General features: G+C 36.4%; 1 protein-coding gene across 5 annotated transcripts in view; it reads left to right on the top strand.

Annotated features, from left to right (window-relative positions):
• The window catches only part of EVI5 (ecotropic viral integration site 5), an 85,392-nt gene that overhangs the window by 56,452 nt on the left and 4,113 nt on the right, over positions 1-24,827 (top strand). For all 5 annotated transcript variants that reach the window (XM_072869097.1, XM_072869094.1, XM_072869095.1 and 2 more), the window contains one exon: positions 5,152-5,247. In XM_072869097.1, the coding sequence (XP_072725198.1) occupies positions 5,152-5,247 (96 nt within the window). The remainder of the gene's footprint in view (positions 1-5,151; positions 5,248-24,827) is intronic.

Genomic DNA, 24,827 nt, shown 5'->3' with positions numbered 1-24,827 from the left:
TCCCAGGCATCCAGTGATAGGATGCATGGGAATGGTTCAAAGCTGTGCCAGGGGAGGTTTAGACTGGGCATTAGGAAGCATTTCTTTACTGAGAGGGTGGTCAAACACTGGAACAGGCTTCCTGGAGAGGTGGTCAATGTCCCATGCCTGTCAGTGTTTAAGAGGCATTTGGACCATGCCCTGAATAACATGCTTTAACTTGGTCAGCCCCGAATTGGTCAGGCAGTTGGACTAGATGATCGTTGTAGGTCCCTTCCAACTGAAATAGTCTATTCTATTCTGAGGAAGCTGGACCAGTTTGCAGCCAGAGCACATGAAAATGTAATTTAATGGAAGCAGAAACCCTTAGATTTTAGGTATTTTAAAAAATTGAAAGTTAAAGCCAGATTCAGAATACAGAAGGGCCTTGAGCAGGGCAGTCAGCTCCCTTTTTTCCTTGGTGGTTTTACAGAAGACAGGTTTTATGTCCTTTGTCCTTGAGCACCCCTACCATTTAAGAGATGTGAGATTAAATTTGTTTTAGCTGTGAAAGACTTGCTAGATCAATCCATCCTAAAAGCATGTATTTTCCAGCACATTTGCATGGCTCAACACTTGAAGCAAGAAGCTAGCAATAATAATAGGATTGACAAGAAAGAAGGATATCAAGAATGTCCTGAATGTGGGCTCTGACCTCCCTGGCTACCAGGGTTGGACCACAGGGAGTGCAGGCTTCTGTCCTTTGGGCAAGTAGCCCTCCGTTCCCCAACTCAAGTTGTCCTTTGATCTCAGCAGTTGAGCTTCCCTGTGCCGTAGCTCGTTCTTAGGCTGAGGTGACTGAGGCCAGACAAGACTTAATCCATACAAGACTGATTTCTTCCTTCCTGAGCCTAGAAACCTTTTCAACATATACTGTTGGACCCTTAGGAGGAGAAATGAATGAATTTGTTCTTTAGAGGGTTATGATACCTGGAAGCAAAATGAAGGATGGCAGCAGTAGAACAGGAAGAATGGAAAACATGCATCTCGAAGCAAACGAATGACAGAGGGCTAGTATTTATTCCTGGAAGATTATTATCTTCAGTTGCCCTCCAATACATCAACTAACTAAATAAATGCAACAGCCATATCCTGCAGATAGTGGGCTGAAGATGACATCTGCAAGAATCCATCAGTGTTATTGTTTAAGGTCCTTACCTTTGTTTCAGTTCCATTCAGTACCTGTTCTATCTTCACTTTTCAAGTTTCTGTCCCACTTTCATGTCACTTGCAACCTAGCTAATTCCCTGTCCCTCTATTTCTTGGCCAAGTTTAATTCAGATTCTGAACTAAGAACTAATGGTAACTCTGATATTAATCTCAGTTGCCTCATGACTAGATCAGTCTCAAGAGTTAGAAATTGTATCTATATACTGTGGTATTACATTTGAAACTGAAAAATCCAAGCTGAAGCTGCTCAAGCTACTAAATGAATTAAGCTACTAAATGAAACATGAACATAAAATCCTTTGTGCAGTTTCCATGCATGTTGATAAATGTTTGGAGCATGAGTGTGCTTGCTGGCTCTGGGGCTTTCACCGATCACAGTGGTGTATAGCTGTGCTTTGGCACTAATCTAATGTCATCTAGAATTATGGTGTACAAGTGGGAATCTAACCTGCGTGGGGGCAGAATATAGGGTTTGTTTTGCAGTGGTGGAGGTTTTTACTGTCTCAAGATGCACACACACTGACAATACTCCTTAAAAGAGACTCTAGGATGATATTAAGATCACTTGATAAAAACAGTAAGAAATAGGTTTTTATGATAATCAGGAAGTAATAGATAATGTGTTGTATAACCTAGGGTAGGTTGAAAAGCAAATCTAGAACGACAGAATTTTTGGGAGAAAGTATTCTGTCTTTGTGACAGGTACCACCAGATAGTAGGGAAAGCTGTTAATATTGCTTTCTGTAATGTTAGAAGGAACTGCCATGTTGAAGTTTTTCCTGCCAACAATTTTGCTTTTTGACTTCTGTCAAACTGCGCTACTACCAAATTTAAGTTGCTCACATTAAAATTTGCCTTTGATTAACAAATGCTCATCAGAAGGTGGAAATTGCTAGAAAGTAATCTGAACTTAATGCAAATGTGACTGGAAAGTGAAACAATTTTGCAGATCATAGTAATATTTTGTACTTGTATGAAAATAAATGTATGTATTGGTGAGAAATATCAATCTCTTCTCACAGTTTTAAAGAATGTTGGGTAACTTAAAGATCATAATCTCACAGTTAAAACTACTTTCTATAAAATAAATGTTTTGGTTCATTTGAAATATGTAAACTTTCAGCTGTCTACTTATTATTTATTCTCTAAATCAGATTATTTTGGTAAGAATTAAAAAATATTCTCATGCTATAGTGTCTGACCCCTGCATGTTTTCCAGTGGTTTGCTACTGCACCTGCATAAGTATCTTTTAAATAACTAAAGTAATGGCATGATCAACTTAGCTTATTTAAAAAAAAAAAAGTAGAATATATCTTTGCTGTTGCTCAGAGATGAACAGCAGCTATGGAGAAGAATTTGATATCTTAAAATTTCTCCTGTGTCATCGTTCCAATTTACCCACTGTAGACAGACTTTGTAGCTTATAGAACATGGGCTTATTTAGTTAGCTAGAAATATCTGATTTCTATTGCAGCTAGTTAAAAGGATCAGCTTCTGACCTCTAGTGTTTTGAGTGTTGCAAGAGGAAGTTACAGCATAACTTCTATTTGAAATGTATGTTTGTAGAAAATGATATTGCAGGGTTCCTTTTTTGTGCTAAATGCATTTTTGTGAGTTGTCATCTTTACAAAATCTGTAAATTCTGAAAGGAAAACTGAAACTTATTTGCCCTTGACTAATAATGAGGATCTTGCAAGCCAGGCTTATGCCCTATGTTCAACTCCAGGTGACTGGAGCTAGAGTCAGTTCTTCCATGAGCAAATTTACATGTCAAATTATTCTGTGATATCTGCATTAACTTTACAGTTAATAAAAAGTAACAATAAAAACACATAAATATAATGAAAGTGTATACTCCCAATATGGTATACTCTATATGGTATACACTAACAGCTTTCAGCTATTTGTGCAGTGCCAAACTTAAGCTAGTAAATGTTATTGCTTCTGCTGTTAGTTTATACCGACTTAACTTGGGAATGCCTGTTTCATGTCCTCTTGTGCATCCAGTTTGAATGTAAGCTCAGCTATTTATTACATTTTCATTTTAAAAGGGCTATGGCACCTATCTTTTATTTATGGTAAAACCTGGCTTTACTCCTGCTTTTTGATACTATAGTGTATGGCTACAATGTAATTTGGAGTCCATAGAACAAGAAGCTTAAATGGAGAAGTCAGGGTTTCAAACAGAGGGAAAGGACTTAGACAAGCATTTCTCCTATATATTCCTGCTACCACAAGAGACCACGTCATTCTCATTGTCTGGAATCTTAGTTTCTGACAGCAATGAAGCTTTTTCTATATACAGATGTAAACAGCATTATTTTTGGTCTGCAGGTTATGTTGCTTCTGTTTTGGTTTCTTCAATACCAATAGTCATCCTTGTAAAGAGAGATGATGGGTTTGTGGGTTTTTTTTTAACCTATTTAGGACAGGAACATTGTTAATATTAATCAATTTTTTGTGAATTTGAGCCATAGGTTGCCTTGGAAACTAGGTTCAATATGGAATTATGCATTAAAGGATCTTGTGCCTCCATGTTGCAGATTCTGTGAATTAATAGTGAATATGATAAAGTTATTTTTAGAGTAATGCATACCTTGCTGCAAGAAAAACAAAGTCTGAAATTAGAGAAATTGCTTTGAGACTGACAGTGCTCAAGGTTGTTCTCTTCATGCAGCAAAAGGGTTTGGAAGGTGGTATATTGTCCCTCCCCCTAATGTCCTGGTACATATTCTGTCCTGGTGTTGATATTTCAGAGGGATGTTTTAAAATAACTTCTCCGTTAAAGTTTTTTGTCTTGTATTTTGAAGAACAGTTGACACCTTTCATTCTAAAAGGTATTTAAATTCTGTTTGCAAATTACTTTGAACTTGCCTGTTGTTGAAATTAACTGTTTGCTTTCTTCAAGTATAATTAAAACTTCAGCAAAATGAGCTACAGTTAGAAAAAACAGATATTCCCGTTATATTTGTATTTCTGTAATATATTGGTTGTATGTGACTTACAGTCAAGGTAAAGATTTATATGAAATCAAGGTGCTTCTGTCTGCTAAAGCTGGTGGCTGCTTCAGTAATTACTCAGCTGGAAAAAAAAAACTAAACCCGCTGCTTTTGCCTTACTCTAGTACCAAACTGAAGACATAGGCTGCCTTCTCCATCAAGGGTGGTTATTTATCTCAGATCTGCCAAGTTTGGTTCAGTCACATTAGGATTTTAGAGACAAGCTGAAAGTTAGTGTTGCAGGCATTCAAGTACAGATGACACCTTCTTAAGCATCTTGAAACTGAGGAGCTGCATTTGGTTGACAAATAAGGGAACTCTCACATTCCTCTTCATCTCTGGCTTTTTCTACTTGCCAGTTTTTCTCTGTACCTCTCAGTATTGGTGCAAGGGGACATAGTTCTCTTCACTTATGCTCTCTGGAACTCCTATATGATAAATACCACAATATTTTATGTTACGGCTTTTTTTTTTAGGGGAGAAAAAAAGCTTGTAATAAGTAGTGTTTCCCAGTGCATGTCCTACAATGCAAGGAAAGAACATGTGTTGTTTACTTGTCACTTGGAGACAAAGGGAAATCCCTTGTTACTAAATGAAAACTTTACGTTAGTGAAGATAATGTACACTAAGATACATTCCATATATTGATAGTATTTTGTAGGGATGCTTTACTAAATTGCATATGCAACCTCATGTACATTGGATATGAATTTGACCTGTGAAGCTTTGTTAATTCTTCATGCTCCTCCATAGAATCCTGCCTGTACTATGGTTGGTATTGAGGCAGTCAACTTGGTCTGAGCTACTGACACCCCTAGGTACCTGCTCTAACTCCAACCAGATAAAAAGTGTTCAAATAGCTTCTGCTCATGAAAAAAATATGCAGACAGTTAAAATAAGATTTTTAATATAGCATATCTGTGAATAATTTGAATTAGAATCTTTTTTTTTTTACCAAAACAGAAAGAAGAAGGAAAAATTCAAGGGCAGCTTAATAAATCTGATTCTAACCAGTACATCAGAGAACTGAAAGATCAGATAGCTGAGCTGCATCATGAGGTAAGTGATAAAATACTACTGCCTCTGATCACTTGCACCTTTTGTCCCATCTTTCATTTGTAGCAGGTTTTGCTTATCTAATAGTTATTACAGCTTCAGTACCTGATTTTGCCAGTACCTGATTTTTAAATGAATGCAATAAAACTAACTCTTATACATGAATCTTGCCCTTATCCTGGGATGTAAGAGAACAAAAAATTGCTTAGTTACATGATTTGACATTATATGAGATCAGCGTTTATGTTCCATCTTGGTTTTTCCCTTAATTTCATGAGTTGATCATATTTCACTGTGTTGCATTTACTGTATTTGGAGCTGTGTGCATGAAAATAAGCCCCTTTATGTCTTTATTTGCTACAACTTTTAAGGCTAATTTAGTTAGAAACTAAACTGCATTTGTGCAAGTAAGAGTCCACATGTAGATTTTTTTTTTTTGTTCTTGCTGTTGTGAGGATGGATTTTATGTGGTAGTATACTGAGATTGCTTAAAAAGAAAAAGGATGCTTGCTTAATATCAGTTAACAGATTTTTGTTTTAAACTGCCAAAAACTTCAACCTATGAAATTTCTGTCTTCAAACTTCCTTGCTCTAATAGTTGTAGTAACTTTCTGTTAGTTAAAAAGATCAGAAGGTCCTGAAACCGAAATGGCTTATGTAACTACTGTGCTTACTGGCTCATTTCAGTTTATCCTGCATTGTGAAGAAATGTCTTTACCTAATACTACACTGTGTGCAAAATGCCCAGTCACCTTTGCATTGTAGTCTGCTTCTGTTTCCATACGCCTTCTAATACACAGGTCTGATATTGTTGCTTAAAACCATAGTATCATAGAGCAATACAACCTAACTATTTATTTGTTGCCTTTTTGCTTTTGTTAAACAAACACATCCTTTCTTTATTTAAGTGTAGGTAGTGTTTTCATAACACTTAGTGGAGTCAACCTTTTAGAACCAATCCCTTGAGAGTTATAACACAGTGGAGGATCTTGGAATGCTGTCTATGCTGTAGATTGAGGACAGTCTCTGGGGCCATCAGTCCAGCACCTTTACCAGTCATTAAGCTCACTTAAAAACAAATTTAAAAATCAATAACCTGGTGCTTTCCATTAAAGGACTGTAACTAGCTTGCTTTGTTCCTTATGAGAAAGTAAGTTGCTTGTAGAATTACCAGAAAGCCAGATATTTTGCATTATGGATAAATAAGGCACTGTACTGACTTTTTCCTCTGGAGATTTAAAAGGTAAGAAGCCACTGCTATGGAGGAAAAGTAGAATTACTGTTGGAAAGCTGTTGCATAATTTTCTCTATACAAGCATTTGTCATACGCATGGCTGAGCAACTCAATTGTCCTGAAGGCATACAATTGTGTATGTATTTAACGTGTATAAGTTTATGTGGACAGGTTGGAATGAAGATGAGGTTTGTTAGCTCACAGAACAATGATAATTCTGAGTAATAGTAGTGATTCCTAAACAGTTAAGTCTAGACAAATCCTTATTAGCATTTCATTTTGATTGAAAGAAAATTATCAGCTAGGGAAAACATCAGCTACTTACTCAAACTCTATAAAATAGTAGAGTTTGAGTAATTCCATGTACAAGAGCACTCCTCTTCCAGATATGTGCTTTGTTGTGGCTTAATCTTTAATTTACAAACTAGGTAAACACTATAGGAACAAAGTATCTCATTTTAGGATAGATAGAAACAGTAGGAAGAAACTCTCTATGTAGTTGACAAGTTTACCTTGGCAGCATTTCTGAATGCTTCCTTACACAGAGTTTCGTAAAGCCCAGAAGCCCTTGTTCACTAATGACTTTTTTTCCTCCCTTACTGTTACATATCTATTTGTCTAGTTTTTAAATAAAAACTTTGGAGGGAAAGTAATACTTCATGCACAATCCTTTATTTTGAGCATAACCCACTGGGCTGATTTTGAGATAAATGTAAGGTTAAATCTGAAATGTATGTAGGTAAGTTGGTGCTAATAAATAGTAATTAAGTCTTGGATTAACATAGCTGCTAAGTAAAGAACTTTGCTTGCAGTGTTTCCTGAAACAGCAAAATCTGAATAAAATGGCAATAGGAAGAGGCAAAAATATTTGTCCTCAACTACTAAATGTTAGGATTAGTATAATTTAGTCAATGCCAATTAAATCAACTTTTTTTACATCTGCACTGAAGTGTCTTCATGTGTAGATCCATTAATGACCATGCTCTTTGCTTTTTGGCTTCTTTTTGAAGCCAAAGCTGCTTTTTGATTCTACTTCTGCAAAAGCCAAAAGAAACGTTACAAATTTGCAAATTCATCTTCCTGAAGATAGGGTGATGGTGTATGTGACATACTGACCGCAACCTCCCAACTGGTTAACATGTAAAAGGCACTGGTAAAGGAGCAGAGTTCTTGGTGACTGCATGGTTACCATCTAATATGTTGTAATTGTGGAACTTTAAACTGGACATAAACTAATCCAGAAGTTATAGTTTAAGGTAGGGGTGGGATGGGTGTGTGTGAAACAAGATTAAATGTCTTGGCATGGCCATCAATGTTGATTGTGCTTATTGAACATTTTTTTTTTCTCTCCAGTACTGCATTTTTACAGAAGTTTACATAAGAAGAATTACAGTTTCTCCATCTGAAGGATGGAACAAAATAATTAACAGATCCTATATTGAATATAAGTAACTGCGAATTAAGTCCGTATTCTGGCCTTCTGATAAACACTATTTCATGTCTTTGGCCAGCAATCTGAATGCATGTGTTCCTGCATCAGTGGAACCTGGAGGAGCTAGATACTTTAATTCTGTCCTGTGATATGAGCTATCATATGGCGATGGTACCAAGATGTGGCAACAGCATGATCCATCCTGATCAGAGTTCCAGTGAAAGGTCTACTGTTCCATCAGTGTTTGCAAGCCAGGCTAGTAGCCAGGGACAGGGCAAACCTAGGAACACCAATAAGGAACACCAGAGAATGGCAAAGAGAGGGTCACTATTAGTGCCTAGGGTCTAAAGCTGAACCCTCTCCGCTAAAAGGTGATGGGGCCGGGGGAGCAGTGCTACAGCACAGGTGCAACAGACTGCTGCTGTAACACCTCTTGACTTTGTAGTGGAGAAAAGTTTGACCCTCAGATTTCAGATATTTCTCTCACCTGTTCCAGTGTGGTAACCTAAATGAGCTACATATCAGAACTCTGCATATAATTTCAGATGATTATTTTTTAAAAGTTTTGTTTATACTTTTAAAAACTTGCAACCAATTGCCCTTTGTTGTAGTCTGAGTCCATTGATTAATTTTGGTCTTCCTTTTCTGAGCTCAAAATTTTGCATGCATCTTAAATATGGTGCAACTTGCAGCCTAAAGGATAAATTTCTTCTGCTTTTATTACTCATCTGGGAATAGTAATGCCAGCCTTCAAATAGTAAGTCAGTCTTCAAAGCATATTATAAGAAGACTTATTCGTAGTAAATTCAAGTTGTTGTGTTCCTGTTACTGAGTAAAATTGCACATACTGGAAATTGGTAGTATGGCATCCAAAACTGAACCAATTAGGCACATTACTATTAAATGTACAAGGTAAATTACATAGAAAAAGATGATGCCTTTTTTCCTACCTTTTCAAATAAGGTAAAATAACTATAAATGGAATTACTGTATTGGATTTTTGGTTTGTTCTAACAAGATACCTGCCTGATTCCTCTTATACCTAACCAGTGTATTTCTGTAGCATGGTAAGCTGAATTGTATATTGACTACTTCACAGTAGGTCTTAAACTTGTATTTGATGAACACTCAGGAGAGCAAACAGACAAAAGCTGGAGCTTTGAGAACATTGTAACAAGACTTATGTTGTAGACTTCTGCTCTATGCACACCACTTTAGATCTACTCACATGCAGCTCGCTCTTTGCACTAACCCGAGTAACCAAATATGGGTTAGAATCAAAATATTTAACATAATTTACATTACTATGTAAAATGCTGAATTCGTACTTAAGTTCCTCAGTGCAGCCATAACTTCACTCAGTGTTCACATACATGTAAATCAATTATTATTAACTTGCAATTTTAACGTTAGTAAATAAATGTCAGTCATTTTTATGTTCATTCCTTATGAAGTTACTGAGAGCTATCCTTTAATCTTTTACACAACCTATCAACATTTGAAGAACAGCTGGTATATAGTGAAAGGACACTCAGACTGCAGTATTTCTAGTTAGCCAATAGCTAATCCTGTGAAAAGTTGTGTATATGTAGTGTCAGATTAGTGCTGCACTTCCTTTCCTCCTTATTGGCTGAGTTGCTTTATTGGGCATAAAGTTGTTAGATGCTTATACCTTATGGCTTTATTGTTGAAGGCTGAAACTAGTGTGAAAACGTGAAATTTTGAGGATTGTCACAGATTCAAACAGGAAGTCATGACGTAAACTTCTTTCAGAGCTTTTAATATGCATTAGACTTAGACACTCTGCTTGCCTTTTCAGAAATTCATGTCCCATTGCCATTTGTTCTTTTCATTAATTGAAATCTTTCCACCTAGCATTTTCTTTCTTCCTCCATTTTCTTTCCATTCTTAAAGCTACCTCTCTAGCACTCTTGACTTCTTCTAGCTTAGTAAGATTTTAACCTAAAATGCTTTTCCATTGTGCAGCCTTGACAGGCTGCAGCTTCTATGAAGCAGCTTTGCTACTCTTGTCAGTAAGTACACAAGCTTGGGTGCCCTGTCTTTGGCACAAGAGAAGTAAGGTCTGGTGAGCACTGTACTCTGTCACTTGACTTTACAGTTAATGTGCTTTAACTGATGTAACATATGTGGCATGGGTATACAAGCACTTCAAGATTTGTACTGTGGCTTACATACTCTCAGACTGCACAAGGAGTGCTAGTACTTCATAGAGGTTTCCTTTGATTAGACACTGAAATGTTAAGTGAAAGCAACTTTTGTGAAACATTTTTACTATTCAAGACAGTATCCCACTTCAGTAGGTAGTACTGAAGTAAAGCAGTTACTGTATGTGGAAAAGAATACTTAGAAAGTTTGGACTGTTACGAGTTTCCATTAAGTTGAAGGTTTAAGAAAAACTGACTAAGATAAATCTTGAACTAGTTGTTCCTCGTTTCAATGTAAATCGCATACTGGGGACAAAAGGAGGAGGTTCTTTGTAGTTTGCCACTCTTTACTTTTAATTAAAACTGAATGGAATTAAATGATTTATAAACTGCTGAAGTTCTGCATTTCATGCACTACCCCTCTGTACATGCAGTCACTTTATATATATTACACAGCAGCTGTCTCTGCTTCCTGTTGGATGTTGCAAGGCTCATATGTGTTACCTAGATTACAGGAGTGGTACAAAAGATTAGAATTGACATGCTTACCCACAAACTACACTGGCAGACCACAAGACACCTTTGGAGACAAAAGCAAGTGGTTTCCAGTCTTACAGACTTTGTGATTTAGGACTGAAGTGCTTAAGTTTAAATTGTATTTCAAGTGAAACTTTGTAAAGTTTGTCTTTGTCATACTGCTAGCTGATTTTTGTGTTTCTTGGAATGCTTTAATGAGTTTGCTGTTGAATTTCAGTTTCTTATTTATATTACTATAGTATTTCAAATGTAGGTTTGTTTTAATCTTATGACAGTTTTCATATTAAAAGCTAAATTCTGCTTAATATATATTCAAGTCCACAAAAGCAAGTAGCCTCTACAACTTGGGATTGTGGAGCATTATTCCATAAGGCTATGATTCTACTGTGTATTGGCCATCTGCATTAGGGGACAGCTTTATGAAGGGGAGCAGCAACACACAGAAACTTAGTGCTTCCTTCACTTAGCATGCATTTTTTCTTTAGAAAGCAGGAATATGGATGTTGAAGATAGCTCTTTAAAATCCATTTTAACAATGTTTTCCTATACTTGAGCGATCCAGTAGTTGTTAGCTCAGAAGCAGTTGAAGAATACTCAGCTTAGTGATGCTTTTTCTTATCTTTGTAACAAATTATTTGGAATTTTTTACATACAAAATACTCTTTATAATTCTGGCACCTTTTGCTCTTGATTGATATTCTTAGGTTAAAAAAAAAGGTTTCCAGATAAAAGGTTTCGGACCTCTGTAGAGTCAAGGAGACTTGTGGAAGGGAGAAGGTGGCTTCTGGGAATTTATCTGCAATTGTTGTCTTAGATTTGAGTAGAACTTTCAAAAGATACTGGGATGTTTCTGTCTTATATCTCTTGCCATTCCCAGGGGATACAAAAACTGACTGAATTAGGGCTTGACTGAACTAATGCTAAAAGCATAATAAACACAAAGTTACCAGGGAACATAACTGAAGCAAAATAGCAAGTCTTGAAATAAACTGACTTGTTTCTTTGTGCCCTTGCTTTTGCTTCTGATACTGTTCTAGCTGTTGTCTAGTCACCTTCAGCAGCCAGTGAAATTTGTGACCCTAAGGAGGAGGATCAGCTAATTCCTACTCACCTACTTTTGGTGTCTAGATAACATTAGTAAATTGAAATGGTTGGGTTTTTTTCATCCAAGGAATTTTGAAGGAGGCAGGGGTGAAATATTCAAACTGTATGTGGGATGAAGAAGATGGGTAGGGAGTGTTTGTTTGCTTCTCTTCCAGTGCAAGAATTAGGATCTTCAAATGAAACTGGAGGTGTGTTGAAAAAAAACACTAGAGGATATGATTTTTGCAAATTTAAAATATTAAATTCCTTTAGATCCAAAATCGTTCCACATACTAAAATCCATGTTAATACAGATTGGAAAAAATAACTGCCTAAGTTCATGGTGGGGAAAAAAAATAATTCCTGGAGATGCACAGATGTCACATGTATAATTGAAAAATAGGCTGCTTGCTGGAGTTTCAGAAAAACATTCTGGGAAAGTGCCACTGCATATTTGCCTATTGTTACATTCTTTTCCAGGCATCTGCTATTGACCAATATCAGAGACAGAATCAGAGCTAGTTTTCTCCTAGCTGTTCCTCTGTAATGAGAGATACTCTTAACAAATAATTACTTGAAATATTTGAGAGGAAGCAAGGATGAGATTGTTTGCTAATGTGCAAATCTTATGCATGTGTTTTTGGTATTTGAATTAAAAACAAAATCTAGATGTTAGTGTGGCACACTGTTCCAACAGTTAGAAAACCCTCTGCAAACTGCCCGTGTTAACAATATTTCAGCATGGCTGCTGGAAAAGAACAGATGACAGATAACTGGAGCATTATTATTCCACTGAAATAATTTTTTTATGTTTTTAAAAGGCTATAATAGTAACTTTAAGTGAAATTCTGGCGATTAAATTCTTGCATATTGACAATGCAGAAAAGGGGGGATTTTTTAAAGTATTTCCCATTTTCAGTATCTGAAAACTTGATGGCTATTCAAAGTAGTGACCACTAGTTTACTACTCTTCTATTCCCTCATACATATAGTTTATCTAGGAATTGATCTGATATTATGTTTTAAGAACCTAATGCAGTCAGTAAGATTGTGATATAGGTGTTATCTCATGGTCTGATCTTGCTCCTGGTGAGCTAACATTTTAAGATTGGCTTAATGAAAAGAGATATAAAAGTTGGAGATTAAATACTATGCTTTTAAAAGATTTTGCTTGTGTAAATAAAATTCAAGACACTTCAAGTAATTACTTTGAGGATAAATAATGCATAAGTTATGACCAAAGGAGTAATTGGTAATATGGCTGAATTAAGGATACGTTTTGCAATGTGGGTTAGCTTTCTAGGCTTTCACTGCTGAAGCTAAAATGGAAAAGGGAAAGTAAACAGTAGCCATCAGTGTGAAGGATTTAAAAAAAAAAAAACCAACACCTATATAGGCCACATAATACAACACCTAAATAAAATTCAATGCACTATAGTACACAAGAGGAAAGTTTAAAGCACATTAAGGGTTCCTTTCATCTTAAATACCATAAACTTGTATGGTAGGTAAGCTGTGTTTAAAAGCTGCCAAATTATTTCCTCCTTGTTTCTTCATTATTAGCTAATAATCTTAAATCAGTATGGTACAGCGAGTGGTTCTGGTCCCCAGCAGAGTTTAGTCCAGGTTGTCCCCTCCGGAGATGAGGGGATATTTTTACAAGCAGCTAAATGATGACTCTGGTATTGGCCATAGAGGAGCACAAAATGACAATGCTGCTTGTGGCCCACTTGAGTAGCACAAGATGGGTTGACCGCTTCTAGCAGCATTCCTAGCTCCTGTTTCTCTCACAAGAATAGCATCTGGGCTTGATGGTGGGATACCAGCAGGAAGCATTATCCCTTTCCTCTGTTAACTTTGTTACTAGGCTTTGAGTCAAATTCATGGCCTACCAAATCAAATGTGCTTCAGATAAGAGAACAACTAGACTATGTTCAGAAGCAGGGTAAGTAACTGTGAGCTTCATCCTGCTGTACTTGGACTGCTGGTGTCCAGCTACTTGGTCTGGATGTGCCTATGCTGTGTTGCAGTCATGACTGCAGGGTGGGCACATCTTTAAGTAACTTTTAAAGGTATGAGTGAGTTGTACATAGCTTTGCATGATGGAGATAGGAAGTTTAACTCGGGAAAATTAATTCTAGTTAAAGTTCAACCTGCTAGAATTTTTTTTAAAGTTCTCTGAAGACATATTTTTAGGGTGATGGCTAGCAGTGAATCCGATCATATGGGCAAATGAGAATGAGAGAAGATCAGATTTATCAGCATTTAGATATCTTGGAAACAGAAATAGGTAACATTTTTTTCATCAGAACTAAGGAGAGAACAGCAAGTCTGAAAAGGCCTAGGACTCGTCCTGCAAAATTTATAATTGGATATAATGCTCTACCACTCAGTCTCTTGCCAACTTATTTCTTCCCCCCTTTCTTCTGGAAGAAGTGTACTATTCCATGTAGTACAGGCAGATGTATATTTTTTTTTTTTCTCTTGGCAATTGTAATTTTACTTGCTTGCTTTCATAAAACCAGCTAATCTTTGTGGGATTTACCTCAGTCACATTTTACATTGTTCTCACTTCATAGTTCTCACTAAAATTGTAATGTTTGTTAAAAGTACTGTATTAACTCTTGCAAAGCACTTGTTTCTCAATACTGACTAGAATCACATTAACACCTTCTAATAGTTTGCTTTACTAGACAAATGCTTTCAAAATATGTGGCTCTCTATAAATGTTTTCTTACTTGATAAGAAATGTTGTCCCTGAAAGGAAATATGTTAGCCCTCAGATTTACAAAGTAAGCATTTCAACTTGTGGTGGAAGTTTATAGCACTATAAATCATGCACTTTTCTTTTACCATATCTTGCAAGCACAGTTGGACAAGAGACCATCAGATTTTTCCCTCCCCACAAGTAAAGTTCTTGCAAGGCTGCTGGACAGCTAAAAATGTAGTTGCTTTACTAGTACGTGTCAAAGTTACAGAGCCTCCGTGCTGGCAGAGTCTGATTTAAGTGGTTGTGGTCAGTCTGAGGAACCTGTGATGTGATAAGATAGTGTTTGTGAGGTCATGTGGTTTGCAAACACCCAATCTAATGCAGCAGCTCTGTCTACACAGGATAGTTAAATATATACTGTATGCTTTAGAAAAGTGAATTGCTTTATTCCTTTAATTCAGCTTGTCCTTGAGAGTCAGAGATGTTATACTGGCTTGATAATACCAAGATTTTTACAGAAGCATGAGACTAACAGATTGGGAGTCTTAATTCTCCAATAACTTTCTCCAATTTAGTTACCTTGCCCTTAATAAAACAACTAGCTTTAGAAACTGTCTGGCTTAACTATGCAATCAACAGGCACAAGCGTTATTGCACAATGGAATCCCTGTGTATTTTATGAACATCAGTTGTTTAATTCAATTAATTTTGAATGGGTGTTCATACTGTAATTAACACAGACATGTTACACTTGCCCCAAAAGGTAGGATTGATTCCATAGTGATGGTACTCCATTCCACGAATCTTTGGCCACAAACTCTATCTACATCTTTGCATCAGGTAAGGTTGATTCCTCTCCCTTCCCCCCAGTAACAACAGCATCAACAAAATATCTTCGGTATCTCATGAGAGTGAAGGAAACCTCTAAATGTGAACAGTGTAACCAGGACAGTGATGTAGCCTGTCCTCAAATGGAATAGGTATGACTTTGGTCACTTCGATGAGGGCAACAGTTTTAGCTATGAATCTTAACTGTTTCACTGCCACTACTGACAGACTAGATTCAGTGATAAAATAAATGAAGATTGGCGATTGTTCTCTTTACAAACATTTCCGTTTTTTTTTCCTGACTGTATCCTACGGTGTCAAAGCTCCAGATCTGTCTTGCTGAGCAATATACTAGTTCTTGATTGCAGCATTAGAGATGAACGTAGCTAGCTATACTTAACTATACTAAGCCCCTGTTTATAGAGTTTGTCTGGATTGCCAAAGCAAGTAAACTGATTATAGATAAAGTTATTTAATTATCATGGCACTAATGCTCTTCTCTTGAGTGTTGAAGCTGCATGACCTGTCTGCTGTACTAATTAGGGCTATGTCAGGGTCTATCCTATGTTTCTGCCTATAAATCAAGTTTTGGGGATTGAAAAGTGGAGGGATTGAGGTTCTACTGTTTTGAATTTATCTGAGTAGTTGTTCCTTGCAAAAAATTTTGCATTGGCAACCATACACAGCAGCCATCTATGCAAGAAACAAGCTCAGGGGAGGAATGCTATGTAAATTGTCTTTGTAAATTTATCTGAATGTAAGTGGGGCAAACAATGGAAATGTGGTGGAAGCACCTCCTAAAATTCTTTCCTCACTCTCAGAATGGCAGCCATTACAGATGGAAGTAATTTCTGTAATCAGAAGCAAAAATAAATGTTACTTAGTCCATTTAAAAATGCTGAGTTTAACTCCTGCTTTAAAAGGACAGAGTAAAAGTGTAAAATGATAATTTCCTGTAACTGTTGCCCATAATGGGTACATTTTCAGTCTCTGAATCAGCCAGTACATTCTAGTTATTGCTTGAGGTTTCAGTAACTTTTGTATTTATAGATCTGTGCTCTAGGGAGAAGGAGCATTGAGATTTAGGTAGTTCCTTGGATATAATAATTGCAGTATGTTTAGTGTGATCATGCTGCTGTTTTAAAATATTTTTGTTGCCATGTCCTCACTCCAAATAAACACTTTCATTAGAACTTCTTGTAGGAAGAGTTTCTGGGAACTTTCCTTCCACCTACCAACTAGCTATTTATAGAAAATTCCCAGGGCTAAGTCAGCTTAGAACTTTTTTTGGAATTGCATACAATCTCACTACAACAAACTTGTCAGATCTTAGAATAATTCCCTCAATAGATAAAATCTGACTTACAGTTACCAAAGACTGATTTCTTTTGGTAGTTTAAAAGTTGGGTACTTCCTTAGCGCTGTTGCTATTTCAACTGCATATTTGATACAGAACTTCAAAGTTTAATTTGATTACACGGCACTAGATCAAAACCAGATTCTTTAACCGTATAGTGCAGTGATCAAAAAGTCATGACCTCCCATTGATCGCTTTATTGGTTTCCTGTTCTGATTCACTGGTAACCTTCTGGTCTGAACACTTGTTGCTAGTTTTAATCTTTGTCACGTTTACAATACAGCAGACTCGTCTATGGTAAAACTGATATACAACACACACTTAACATCATATTTCCTTTTGGCTCAAGTGCTTTTTAACTGATAATGCTGAAAAAACACTTTTTATAAAAACTTAAGTCAGGAAATGTAAGAGTACATTCAGAGCAATATGAAATAAATAGCAGGACAACTGGAGATGAGCTTTCTTTTAATGCATTAAAAATATTTCATAGATTTTATTTAAACTTCCTGACATCTATAGGGCTTTTGTAAAGCATTTTGTATTACTGTGAGACTGAATATGACTTACAGAAGCTGGCAACTTAAAACAGAGGCCAAATATTTAAGTGCTGTTAAAAAACCCAGAAGCCTGAAATGACTCAGTCTTGGAAATTTCTTGCTGCTCTTCTGCTTCTCACTTATGACACACTACAGTGGTCTGAACTCTGTCTAGTGATATGGTCAGCAAAGTTAATTTGAGATAAATGTTTCAGGTTGTATACCAGTGTGTTACTCTGGGTCATCCTTTTAAAAGTATGAGTTTCAAAAACAAAGGTAATTCTTTCCTTAAACAGGAGAATTTAGTAGTTAATCACATACGTGAGCTTGGATTCCAAAGAGTTAATGATGAGTGGGGCAGATTCATCTAATGTTGTTGTACGTCATGACTGGTGCTTTTAATCCCACTATAGATGACAAAAAGAAACCCCAACCCTCAGCCTAGAGACTCTGTGGGTTTTTTATCTTTTAAGAATAGCAGCCATATTGGTACAACCAAAAAAAGCAGCCTAGCTCTGTTCGGGTATATAATATTGTCATTCACTGCTGTTCTGGTTTGGGCCCGCAATAGGCTTATCAAGCCTGGAGTTTAATCCTTGCTCTGACTTCTGATCAGCTTCTGTTGTTGCCGGTTGCAAGGTGTTTTGCTGCAATTGCTGTAACAAGTGGACAGATCATACTGCAACTATATTAGATTGAATTAAATTTATGAACTCCATAAACAGTTGTACTGTTTTGAGATAGTGCAGATCAAGAAGTTCAGACACAGATGAGACAACTGGATATGGACAGATGCAGTCTTCCTTCTGTTAAGTTATGCTGCAAATCAGCCTGCTTTGAACCCTTCTGCCATACTGAAAGTAAGAGAAAATTAATTTTCTCTATCTGCTGCTTTCTGCTTGTCCTAAGAACCCTAACAAATCAAATGAACTTTTCTGCAAGATTCATTTTATTACACTTCAAAATAAGGAGCCAAATACTCGGCAAGTCCTCTTAGAGGTTTTTGTCAACTGATTTTTATCTTCGTATGAGCATTATAAAATTGTTTGGGGGGCAGATGAGGTAATGCTAGCAGGAAGCAAATACAGCTCTGAACTCATCCATACAAAGCAGAGTTAATTTTCTTTAGGAAAATATTTTATAGTTTATATTCTTTAGAAATACTACTTTATAGAAACCACTAAACTTACACTCTTCTAGAATCATTAACTCTTATCAGGGTTCATTGTTGATTGTGCAGGTTTCCCGTTTCAGTCATGCTAAACTCAGTCCCAAATAAATGGCCAAATGTGCTAAGGTAGATCCCAGACAGTCTTGAGTATGCTGGAGTGTAGCTTGGTTCTTCCTACAGGGACTGGCTAACAACTTAATTTCAAAGACCATTGCTAGACTCCCTAAAAATCAGCATTTTGTTCATCTGACTGAAACTTCTGCTGGGTGAAAATTTTTAGATGAGGAAATGAATTTCCACATTTAAAGGATATCAAAGACAAAACTATGTCTTAAAAAAAATAAGCCTCCATAATAAATGAAATGTTTAATAGTGATTTATTAACTACTAAGCAAAGGAAGCAATTTTGCAGACAGATCTTGAAATGCTCTCACTGCATGTTATTTGTAAGGATGATCAAGACGTTTCCTGCTTTCTTAAGTCACAGTACCTAATGCACTGGATTTTTTTTTTAAACAGCAATTTCAGTTTGATTTTTGCTTAACTAGTCTAATTTGTTAAATTAGACTCTGATTAGAATCTTGAGCACTGCCTTACAAACATCACTTTTGGGGGTGGGGAGAAGGCAAAAGCAAAGACAAATTATAAAGCTATGTAATGATTATTCCAATCTGCTAAACCCCAAAATTATGTCAAACCCCCACCCTGAACACTTCAGGCTGACTTTAATATTTGTAGTTTAGGTGAACTACAAGGGGGAAAAGTATTTTTGTCCATGTTAGTGTTGTAGTACAACTTCCATGAAATAATTTTCCAGAGTTTTTTAATGCATTTTTAAATGTATTCACTTTCCTCCTTATGTCCATGACTCTTCAACCCATTAGAATGTGTTGAACGACTTGATTTCAACAAAATCTAACTAATTTGCTGGGATTTTTTTGAATTTTGACACAAAATTAAATCTCGGGGAAAGGACAGTAAAGAGAACAGCATAGTAACACTTCCTATTTGAGAATATAATTGTCTATTGTATCCATTTCGAAATTAGTTAGATCTTAGGCTGAAGCAGAACATCTTTAGGAAATTTGGGAAGACTCAAAGTTGTTCTGGAAGACTTTTCATCTTAATATTTCAAATAAAAAATAAAAAAAGATAACTGTATGAAAGCAATAAATGAAGGTGTAACCTATTTTCTGAATTTCTCTACTAAGGACATCTCCTATTGTTGCAGATCTCTTCCATGTCTGCCTCACGGTGAAAGGAAAAGATGGTTCATTGTGATTTCTGCCCCACTCTCCCCCTCCCCCCCCCTTTTTTTTTTACATATTTCTTGCATATCTTTTGAGGTCTACAAAATATATTCTAATTCAGTTTTTAAATCTCTAGAGGTAGATATGGCATTGGAGAATCCAAAATGGCTTTGGTAAGAGATGTGGGGGTGGCTGTGTCTGCAGCTTTTCATATGGATTTCAGGGAAGAGAAGCCCATAGAGTCCCTCTCAGCTGTTATCTTTCAAACACTGAGTCCATGGTATTAGGGCCTCTTCCTCAGGAGGGACAACAGTGATTGGGTAACAGGAGCAAGCAGAGTAAATTGGAGTTCCTGGATTCAGCATCTGTTTGGTCTGGTTGGTTTGGGCTTCTTGAATCATCAGTAATTTCCAAGAATGACCCTTGTCTGACATTGCTCATGGCTGTCATTTACAAGTTAATAATCCTAATTATGGCTGCACTTATAGCTATGGCTTTAGAAAAAACCCTTAATGTTAACTGAAGTGAAACAGGAAATTCACTGACACTGAAATAAAAGCCACAACTTTGAGCTTTGTCCTAATACAGTTACAATGATAACACATCTCTAATTTAACATACCATTTTCAAATTTATTTTTTAATTTGTTAGAATGTGTCACTGTTTCTAAACAAAGAATGTTGTATTATATGTAATATGTGTTTTTGACTTATTTTACACATAATCTTATTGTACACATAATCTTGAGCTATACAAGTTGTCAGGAAGCTCTCAAAAGACTATCCTCTGTCTTTTGCATATGATCCATATGTTTGGGTAAAAACTCTCATGCTTGAGGAAAATTAAGAAAGTCTTTAAAGTTGGTTTGTTTTTGCATAAACTCTTTCTTTATTGCAGGATATATTAAACCATACTTATCTTTTTTAAATCTCAGACTCTTCAAAGATCAATAAGCAATGGCTTTTATTAAAATGCTCTGATACAGTTCTGTCACAATGCATGTCTAGCAGTCATTTTCATATAAGGAAGCTGATTCTGTTGGGGAGCTTTAGAATCCCCATTTGCATTGTAGCTGTACAGCCATTAAACTTGCTAAGAATTGTTTTAGATTATGGATTGCTAATATTAGTGTCTGCAAGTATTCGTTTAGCTCATGATGTCTCCATTTGTGCAGTGTTCATGTTGCGATGGTTTCAGTATGAATGTGGCTCACTGTGGAAGTACAACTGTATATTTAAAAATGGGCCTCAGAGAGCTTAAGATATCTAAGGAGTTGCTTGTGTTCATGGAAGTGAAAAAGTAGCATGAAAAGGCCTGCAACCTTAATGTTTTTCATTCCTTTTGTGTGCATGTGCAGAAATGCTTCTGCATTGTAGTACCTACTGGACATAATATTTGTCTGGACTGATATTTGTCTCCCAAATGACAACATATTTTCCATTAATTCAGTCTGAGATGCTGGAACTACTTAATTTTCTGAGATAAGCATTTTTCCAAAAGAAGTTATTTGGAGCTTTTTTTAAAAAAAGTGATAGTGTACTAGTGTATGCCTTAAACTGGAGTGATCTCGTCACAATGAGAGGGGGTCAGCAGTAAGTAGCAGTCAACTGTTAAGTATGATAAGGGATCCCATGAGATGCTGTGGACCATTAGGAAGTTTTAAGAACTCCAATTAAATTGCTTTTATTCATGTTAAATGTGGCTATAATTTAATAGATCATAACTGATATTTTTAATTGGCTTGTAATTAGATTTTGACTTTTAAATCTCTCTTTTCATGTTGCCAAGTTGACAACGTTTTTCTGAATTATAGGACAGATATTTGAAAATGCTTGTGACTTGTTTCTCTTCAGCTAAACATGGTTAGATCATACTTTCAGCAACATTCTAGTTTTCTTTTGAATCATGTTTGGTTTTTAAGCAGGAAATCTTACTAAGGCTTCCTGCTGTTACTAAGGTGGAGACAAATAGAGGGAACTCTGATTTTTAGATTCCTCTTGCTATAAGAAAAAGCACTGAGAATTCAGTATCTTTTATTCTTTAAATAAAAATTTAACATACTGCCTTCTGCCAAAACCAATTTCATTCACCCAAGGTCATATTTTTATCATATTTTGATCTCACTTGTGTGTTGCTTGCTTATCCTACTGTGAGTAGATTGAATATTTATTGGCAAGCTTTGTTAAAACTCTTCTCTACTATTTCAGAATTGGGTAAATGTCAAGAATTAGTTACTGAAGCCTTTAAGGGAGCAGAAAGGAACATCTTAGTTTGACTTCTTTCCACCACTGAATTCCTAGATTTAAAAAAAACTCACAGGTTACAAAATAAAAATATCTCCCAGAGCTTAAGTAGAACTCTTTCACAAAGTCCCACTTGAAAATTTGATGTATGTTCTCTATTTAAAAAACAAAGGGACTTAGAAATACAACTTGCTTGCAACTGACTAACAGCCTTCAAACTATTCTGTGCTTCTATGATTTAACATGGAAGAACTTTTGAATTGTACTAAAACTTCTAAATTTCTCTTTACTGTCTCTCCTTCATGCCTGGCTTGATGAGGCAGTCAGCATCAGGTAAGAAAGTTTATTCTGAGGTTCAAGGATCTGATTGTTAGCCTCTTTTCAGCTCTTCTGAATTTGTGAAAGTACACTGTTACCTGTTAAGTGTATGTACAATTAAAGTATTTTCATATGTTGACCAGTAGGACATACAGTTTGTCTTTAAAATGCGGAATTATTTAGGCACAAGAAGGTATGTAAATGCAAACATTTTTTATTATTAAGATTCTGTTCTTGATTCAGCTGGCTTTTGAAGGGATAATGATGACATACATCTTGGTCACATAATGTTATGAACCCTTTGAAATGTTCTGAAGACCACATGAATGTGCTGTAGTGAAAACTGGGTTGAAGCTGCAGTCATGTAGACAATACGACCTGGATTTGAGAATTAAAAGCAAAACATGTGGGTTTACCAGACCTGTGTTTTTTTTACAGATGTGATCAGATTTGAGGTTCTTGCAAAACTGAAGCAGTAAGAAACAGCCAAGGTTCATTTGAATGTCACTTGTCGGGGTGACAGAGGTCTAGTTCCCTTCACATGAAGGAGGGCCAGACCCAAAACTGAAAGGCTTTAACCAATATTGGCTCTTTGTACAAAAGGGAACGGAAGTGACAGACCCTGGGGTGTAAGTCCATACTGTGCTGAACGCAGCTGCAAGAAAAAGGGCTGTTCTTTTTCCTTCAGGTAGAATGATAAGGATAGAGTAGACTTAGGGCTTGGGGGTGGGGAGGGAGGGGTGGTGTTTGGGTTGGGTCCTTAGACGGATTTCCAATTATCTTGATATGCTTGGCTACATGAATGACAAGATCTTGGCATAATGCTTTACTTCCTACTTTAAGCTCTTTTTCTGTGTTCAAATAAAAGACTGACGGCAAGAATCTCAAGAAGTCTCTCTTAAAAGGGTGACAGATGAGCTTCAAAGTGAATAATGTAATTCATCAGTTGCAAAATCTAAGCCATACCTACACAATGGCAAACACAGAATTGGTAGTTAGAAATCAGGAAAGACATTTTCGAGTTGTCACTGAGAGTCCTCTGACATCATTGGCTTTGTGTGCAGCAGCAGCCAAAACAGACGACACAATGTTGGGCATCAATAGGAAGTATATTAAAAACAAAATAAAGGGGTTTATATTGCCACTACAAAACCTTGGTGCAGGGCTGGTCTCTACACCTCAAGATGGATGTAGAGAGTTTAAAGAAGGTCTGTAGGGAAATTAAAGGGCAACTAAAATGATCAGTGGTCTTGAGCACTGCCTGTTCATGAGAGGCTAAAAAGGGTTGGGACTCACCTGTTTTAGAGAGAAGGCTGAGGGAGGCATTATGATGTAAGTTTCAGAATCATGACTGCAGAACTACTTTTCACCAGTTGTTCCTGCATTACTAGAATTTGGGGGCAATTCCTGAAACAAGTAGGAGATTAGTTTAAAACAAATAAAAGAATTTCTGGAACTTAACTGCCACAGGAAGCTGTGGAGGTAGACAGCAAATTAAAAAAAAAAAATCAGTCATGGACAACTGATCTATATGGATGCTGAAACAGGAAGAGATGCACTCTCACATCTGCTAGAACAGTTTCTGGACAAGTGAGTGGGGGCTTAGGAGTATGAAGGGAATGGATTGCAAAAATTGGTCATATTCACATGCTTTCCCTTAAAAACAAAACAACATGAAAGTCCTGTTGTCACTGTTGGAGACAGAATGTTATGCTGATGGACCATTGCCCTGAGCCAGTAGGACACTTCTTATGTTCCCATCTTGAAAAAAGATACTGCTTCTTCTATTAGAAGTGCAGAGCCTCACTTGCTAGACTGTAAAGTTATGTGAGAGTACAAAACTTTTCATTTTAAGAAACCTCTATTTTAGAGCCTTAAGCTGGCATTAGCCACTGGTATCTAATTGCATTGGAGTGCATGCTGTCTACAAGTTGTTCCAAATGCTTTGAGAAGCCTTACAAAGCCTTTCTGCTGCAGCAGAAATTGCAGATAATCAGGCTCCTTCAGAAATGCTCCTAAACAAATATTAGATTGAGGTGCCCCTGAAGTATCATCAGCTGTGAAACTACACAAAACTGAAAATAGTGCACAGCTGTTACAACCTATTCTGTGGGATATGTTTAATTTCTTGAAGATTAGTTGCTTTCATCAATGTTCATGTTTAAAAAAAAATTTAAGATGCAAATCAGATTCTAACTTCAATTGAAAAACAACTTGTTTTAAGTATTTTCAAGATTTTACAATTAGAAATCTGTCACTTTAATAAAAGTAACATTCTGTTGAAAACTAGGCTTTGTGATAAATTAATGTACTGACATTTAATGTAAAGGCATTTGGATTCAAAGACAGCATTTACATTTTTTAGTGCAGTAATTTTGGCAGGTACAAAGTATTTCAATTTCTCAAACTCAAAATGGCTGCCATAAGAACAGTAATATGCATCCCACTGCCCATGCTTTTCCTACATCTCACTGAATTGTAATCTGTCCTTCAGGTTGGAAGGGACCCTGGGAGGCCTCTAGTCCAACTGCCTGCTCAAAACAGGATCAACACTGAATTCAAAGCAGGTTGCTCAGGACTTTGTCAGTTCGGTGTTGAAACCCACTGAGGATGGGGAGTCTACAGTCTCTGAACAACCTGTTCTAATTCTTAACTAGCCTTGTAGCAATTATTTTCCCTTCATATTCAAACACAACCTTGTGTTTTGTGTTATGAT

The sequence above is a fragment of the Ciconia boyciana genome, chromosome 7 (genome assembly GCF_034638445.1).
Source record: "Ciconia boyciana chromosome 7, ASM3463844v1, whole genome shotgun sequence".
Taxonomy (NCBI): Eukaryota; Metazoa; Chordata; class Aves; order Ciconiiformes; family Ciconiidae; genus Ciconia; species Ciconia boyciana.
Note: the sequence above shows the minus strand (reverse complement) of the source record. Positions and strands in the feature narration are given on the sequence as shown.